At 35.8% G+C, this 6,557-nt stretch overlaps 1 protein-coding gene across 3 annotated transcripts; it reads left to right on the top strand.

Annotated features, from left to right (window-relative positions):
* The first annotated feature begins 261 nt into the window (after window positions 1–261).
* Window positions 262–5,979, top strand: LOC120091024 (RNA-binding KH domain-containing protein). 3 transcript variants are annotated; one of them, XM_039048810.2, is made up of 8 exons: window positions 262–565; window positions 678–788; window positions 1,068–1,153; window positions 3,160–3,299; window positions 4,144–4,278; window positions 4,367–4,483; window positions 5,079–5,222; window positions 5,339–5,979. In XM_039048810.2, exons 2-8 carry the CDS (start codon window positions 688–690, stop codon window positions 5,483–5,485), a joined length of 870 nt encoding a protein of 289 aa, XP_038904738.1. In that variant the 5' UTR covers window positions 262–565; window positions 678–687; the 3' UTR covers window positions 5,486–5,979. The 3 variants fall into 3 exon arrangements, with proteins under 3 accessions (XP_038904738.1, XP_090163484.1, XP_090163485.1); XM_090307358.1 differs by having other exon boundaries at window positions 361–565; window positions 1,068–3,055; XM_090307359.1 differs by lacking the exons at window positions 262–565; window positions 678–788; window positions 1,068–1,153 and adding exons at window positions 2,239–2,834; window positions 2,922–3,055.
* The last annotated feature ends 578 nt before the right edge of the window (window positions 5,980–6,557 follow it).

Below are 6,557 nucleotides of genomic sequence, written 5' to 3'. Positions count from 1 at the left end.
CACAATGATTAAATCATAACCTTCTCTCTATCATAAGAATCAAAATTGCAATTTAACATAAATATATTAATTAAAATAACATTAATAATATCAATAATCAATAATAATATTAAAAAAAACTAAAAAGGATATTGTCAGATTGGGTCAGAAGTAGGCTCCACTCCCACGTGAGGTCAGGGGTAAAATAGTAAAATCACATATACAGTGATAGAGAGAGAAAATCAAATGAGAGAGAGAAAGGTGAGTTTTTTTTTTTTTTTTACTTTGGGTAGAAAAAGACGCATCCACCACATTGCCATTTTCCCATTCCCATTCCCATTCCCATTCCTCTCATCTCATTCTTCCCATTTCATTGCCACTGACTCATTGATTGCGAAGAACAAACATCACACAGTAAAATTTACAAAAGAAAACCCACACAACCTCGCCACGATCTTCTTCTTCCTCTTCTTTCCCATAGGGCTTTCCCTTTTCCGCCACCGCCAATTCATCCAACCCCCTTTCAACCGACTACCCTCTATCTCTTTCCCCCAGATTCATCGCCTTCTTCCATCTTTCTGCAAAGGTACGCCTCTTTATCCATCTGGGTCTCTCTGTTTTTCCTTGTTTATGTTCATCCCACTCTTCTTTTCCACCTATTAACCCAATTCTACTTCTGGGTTTCTTCTCTTTTCTAGTTTATGCGTGATGGGGGAGAGAACCCCACCTGGGAGTTACTTCCATTACCCTCCCCCTTCTGCCCATGCATCCCCTCATAGGACCCCTTCCATTCCCTTAGATCGGGAGAGGTAATTCTTCTTTCTCTATCTTCTCAATTATTGATCATGATTTGCTTTTCTTTTCTTTTTTGATTGTTATTTGGTGCTTCTTGATTTAGAATCCTTGTTTGATTGATCATTTTTTTTTTAAATTTTCTTTCGTTGGTTTGATGATCTTTATCATTGCATTCGAATACCAACCAGAAGGTCTTCTTATATCTGGTTGTGCTATTGAACGTGTAGTTCTGTTGCTTTTTGGACCTTGTGAGTTTTATGTGATGGTGATTTTTGTGTTGTTGACAATGGCAGGTATCTAGCTGAATTACTGTCAGAGAGACAGAAGTTGGGTCCCTTTGTGCAAGTTTTACCTCATTGTAGCAGACTTCTGAATCAGGGTGGGGTTATAAGATCTCTACTATTTCATTTTGTTTTTACGATACTTATTATTATTTCTTGTGCTGGCATTAGTGGAACCATAGTTTCCATCTTAAACTACAGTTAGGGTCTTTCATTCTTTGAAGTGTACTATGGGTAGATGCTGTTCTCTTAATCATTTGAACAAATTTCAACCGAGCTTACGAGTTTCCATATAGTTTTATATATAACTTTTTAAAATAATAATAATAATACTTGGAGTGGTAGCTATCTTACTATATTTTTCATATTAAATGCTACTAACTATCAATTGTATCAAGTGTTATCAAAGCATCATTCAAGGTATTAGTTTATTGGAAGAAAGGCTTGAAGCACAAGTGGGTTTACAAGAGAAGAAAACTAAGATGTTGAAAGAAGTTGGTGATAGAAATTTGTTGACTCAAGAAGCAGCTGAGGAACAGCAAAGAAGATGCAAATGATGCTTGATCGGGTGGAACAGATGTTGCATGAGGATTTTTTGCTTGCTATTGGAGAAGCAAACCACCAATGACCAATCGGGATGGAATTTTTTACCCCCTCAACTCTAAGGAGGAAATTTATTTCCTGTCAGAGGATGAACAGTTACATGAATTATATAACAAAAATACTTTAGATTAGAGGATAAAAAATGGAATTTTTTGGAAGGGCTAAGAATAACAATGGTACATGGTGTGGCTAGATATTGCAAGTGGAATATTATCTGAGGAGAAGTTGGCAGTCAGTCCATGTGAAAGAAAAATCACTGCAGTGAGACTTCAAGGTTGTGGCTGTGGGTGATAGCTTTATAAACAGGGTGGTGACATCATAAATGTGGAGTTCACTCGCATTAGCAAAAAAAGAAAACATACTAATTTAACTTCAATGGGAGTTTGTAAATGTTGTGAGCAGTTTATCCCCCTTTCTCAGATCCTTCATTTTGAAGGTCTTCCTTTGTACCTTGTTCTTTCATCTTCCTCCAGAAGTTATATATATATTTGAAAAAAAGACATTTTTCTGTGGAAGGATTGCAGATGGATAGATGCTTGCTTGAGAAATTGAGGGCAGTGAAGTAGATCTGGTAGCAATGGAGAAAAAATGAAGGTTTGGTGGAAAGGAAGGTGTAGGAAGATTGCATATTTGAGCTTTGCGACAGAAGTATTTAGAGGTGGATTAAGAGAAGGTAATGCTTGTTTAGGATTGCTTGGATGGAGTACAAATCGTTATGCCATTTAGTTACCAGGGATTTGGAAGGAGATAATTTCAGTCTAGAACCATTCCTTGATCCACACCTTGAGGACAAGGTGTATTTTTGGTGGAGTATGATATGACCTGTATCAAGGGGTAGTGTAGCAGTTGCCATTTGTAATGTACTTTAAGAGGAGTGGCTTTGTGTTTGTTTGGGAACACTAGTTGTAAATAGAGGTTGGGTGGTTGGAGAGAAGAAACTTGGTGGTTGTCTGGCTTGTGCTTGCTAAAAGATGAAGCATCCTTGCTACTTTGAAATACATGAGATTATACCTATCTTGCAATGTTTGGCTATTAATTAAGAGTTCTCCTTGTTATCTGGTACCTATTAAATACCCATGCCTTATCGTATATCACCAAGTTCTAATTTGGGTCAGGTCAATCTAAGTTTTATGTCCAAGAGTGTGTCATTTTCTCTATGTATACGGAGGCAAAAATGTATCCTACTGTCCTACTCAATACTTTGTCAAGTCATAATTAATTAGACAAAATCAAGAACAATTTTCCTGACTGTCTTGGCCTAAGATGATGTTAACTTGTGATGATGTTATGAATCTGAGACATGGCATTGGAATTTTTTGGATTATTTTCCTCTGCCCCACATGAACAGGCATGTGGTGATAATTTTCTGAGATCTTGAGAAAAGTTCCCAATGACTGGTAATTTTCATGAATAACAAGCCATTTAAAGTTGTCATGTTAAACGCAAGTATTTGCTTAGTCAATTGCATGTGCACCCCCTTATTTAGTACATCTCATTGCAGAGATCAGACGTTTATCAGGCCTTAATCAGACTTCTGTGGATCATGAGAGATTTGAGCATGGTAGTCCTTACAGGTCACTAGGTCAGCTATCGAATGGAAGACCAATGGACTTGGAAGGTTGGCCTCCAATGCAAATGGAGGTAAATATATAAGTATATGCCTTACATTGACGACGGTACTCAAGTGTCCTTGATCTATTTATTTAGTGTTGCTAGTTTCACAATTTGAAGTCTCTCTTTAATCACTAATTTCTTTATATTAGGATATTTTTCTAAAATGGAGAACCTAACTTCTTTAAAATGAATGAAAGAATGCACTACAGAATAGCTACCTTCAAGATACGAGTCTTTTAAGTTATTAAATTTTGGTCTTGGGGGCATGAATTAAAAAATTTGTAGGGTATCTCCAAACATCCCTAGCCTTTACTACTGGCGACCTCGTTGGTTCTAACCTCAATAACCTCAAAATAGGATAAGTTGTTCTTCATATTTGTGATTTACTTGTTTGGTTTAGTAATAAAGTAAGAAGCACAAATTCTTGCCGCTTGGCTAACGTGTTTGCATCAGACAACTGTTCGGCACTTGGACACTCTGAAACTTTATAGACATGTATCAGTTTATCACACTTGTTAGCACTATAGATATTCCTTAAATACTGGTTGTACACCGTGAATAAGGACCAAACATTTCTTAAGGACATATAGGACACTTGTTTGAACATAAGAAATAGACACAAATGGTAGTAGAATAAATAGATTTTGAGAATAAAATACATCAAACTCGCTTTTTAGCATATAAATGCATACACATCGAATTTAAATTTCTTTTTTTTGTAAATAATTGATAAGTTCTTTTTTTAAAAAATATGTTTCAATAAATGTGCTCTTGACTTCTAAAAAATTATATGTCACTATGTTCGTATTGCATGATATTTGTGTCCGTATCCATACTCACGCTTCTTAATTACATTTTTTTTTTCCTGCAGGGAACTGGACATGTCCATGGTATGGGTCCCCTTCAAGCTCATTCAATGGGTTGGCCAAGGGTGCAAGGAATTCCTACTACGCCGATAGTTAAGAGAGTTGTTAGACTTGATGTACCTGTTGACAAATATCCAAATGTAAGTTAAAGTATTTTTATGTTAGGTGGTGATTGTACTGACCTTTTGCCTCTCTGATGTTAGTAGTTTCTTGCTCAAATCACGGCAGTATAATTTTGTTGGACGACTTCTGGGACCACGTGGAAACTCCTTGAAAAGAGTTGAAGCCTTAACAGAATGTAGGGTGTACATAAGAGGCAAGGGCTCTATCAAGGATGCTTTAGAGGTACTGAAAAATTTCCTTGGTCTGATCAAATGTATCACTTGTGCATCACTTAGGATGTAATTGACATTATAGATTTGCGAGGAATGCCATGAGACAGCCTCTCATTAGCCATTAATATGTCTTTAACCTATAGTTGTGCATCATCTTATATGCTTTGAATATGGATGTTGGAGGGTTTGCATTTTATGTCCCAATTCTGTCTTCATTCCAACTTCTGCCATGTACTTTATCGGTGTCATTTGCCTCTTTACCGTTCCTTTCTTTTTTCCAGTAAGAGCATTATGAACGCTATCTTTCATTTATTAATCTGAGAATTTGTAGGCTTCATGATCGATTTACTTGTCTTTAAGACCAACAAATTTCTGCCTCTTTTTGGTTAGATAAGAAACTCAATAATCTTCCACATCAAAAGGAAGACAGTTGATCGTTTTTTTTATTTTGCTTTACTGCCTTGAGTTAGAGTGCCTTGGACACATCGAGATCTGCCTAGACTTTTTTTCAAGCAGCAGCAGAACTTTTCATTGACGAGTAAAATCTCCTAATCTTAACTTAAACTTCAATATTACTTACAATGGATCTGGATGTTGTGCTTTAGGAAGAGAAACTAAAGGACAAGCCTGGATATGAGCATCTTAATGAGCCTTTGCATCTGTTGGTTGAGGCAGAATTCCCAGAGGATACAATAAACTCACGCTTGGATCATGCAGTGGCAGTTTTAGAAAGCCTTTTGAAACCTGTGGTATGAACAAAACACAGCTCAATCATCTATAAAACTTCTCATTGTTTTCTTGTTTTCTATAGTCTTAATTGTGTCGTTGAGTTCTATAAAATGTTGTGGAGTTTTTGTTTTTCCAGGATGAATTGCTGGATCAATATAAGAAGCAACAACTGAGAGAACTTGCATTACTAAATGGCACCCTAAGGGAGGAAAGTCCAAGTATGAGCCCAAGCATGTCGCCGTTTAACAGCACAGGGCTCAAACGGGCCAAGACAGGGAGGTAGGAGTGATGACTTCTGGACAACATGCATTGTCGCTGACGCTGTCTACTCAAACCATGGTAGCTGTTTTCATCATTGAATAGGAAAGTTAATGTCTTGAGAGCTTTTGCTGCCTTTTTCACCACATGGTCAAGAGTTCTGCTGATTTTACTCTGCTAAATCTGATAAGATAGGCCTATGCTTATTTGGCTGACCACTTTTTTCCCTAATATGGGAGGGATGGAGAACCCCCTCCCCAATTGAACATTATTTCATTTTTTTTTCCTTTCTTCCCTAAGGTAGTTATTTAATTTAGGTTAAATTATAAATGCAGCCCATAAACTTTAATGGTTGTGCCAATTTAGTTCTATTTCATATGTTCTCAATTACAGCTTTAGACTTCAAATTGTGATTCTAGGTAATTTCTGATGGTAACAGTGTTAGCTAAATGTGGTGTAGCTTACCAGAACAAGTTTTCAATTTCTAGTATGACGGGTTTTCCACATTCCCTTTCTTTACACTTGAAATTTGTTTTCATAAATACTCGTCCATTCTATATTAATGTTAGTGGATTCTATCCTATTTTGAAAAGCAAGCTGATGCGGCAAACAATAGTAGAGCTAGGTATGTATGATGCATAATAGTGCTAAGCAAATGTAACGTGATGGAGTTAAATACTGGTTTAGTTTGGCTCAATATGAAACAGCAAAAGGGCAGTGGGTACTGGGTAGTCATGTAGTATACTACTTGTGTTTATTTAGTTTCTAAGCTTTTAAAATTATAAATTTATATCAGCAGATCTTTAAAAATTTATAAATCTACTATATACAAAATTAAAAGTTGAAGGTTTCATTGGATTAGATTTATATATTATAGAACCATTAATTTTTAAAAATTTTGAATTTGTTAGACAAAATTTAAAATTCAGAAATATTTTAGATAATTGATAGTTTAGGGACTCTTTCAAATTTCAAACTCATAAACCGACAACTTGTAATTTAACTATTCACTTATCATTTGTGGGACTATGTTATGTTAAATTATTTTTTTCTGATAAAAGAAACAATGTCAAATTATTTTCACAATGTAACTAAAA

The sequence above is a fragment of the Benincasa hispida genome, chromosome 11 (genome assembly GCF_027475165.1).
Source record: "Benincasa hispida cultivar pf3 chromosome 11, pf3_genome.v1.1, whole genome shotgun sequence".
NCBI classification, from domain to species: Eukaryota; Viridiplantae; Streptophyta; class Magnoliopsida; order Cucurbitales; family Cucurbitaceae; genus Benincasa; species Benincasa hispida.
Note: the sequence above shows the minus strand (reverse complement) of the source record. Positions and strands in the feature narration are given on the sequence as shown.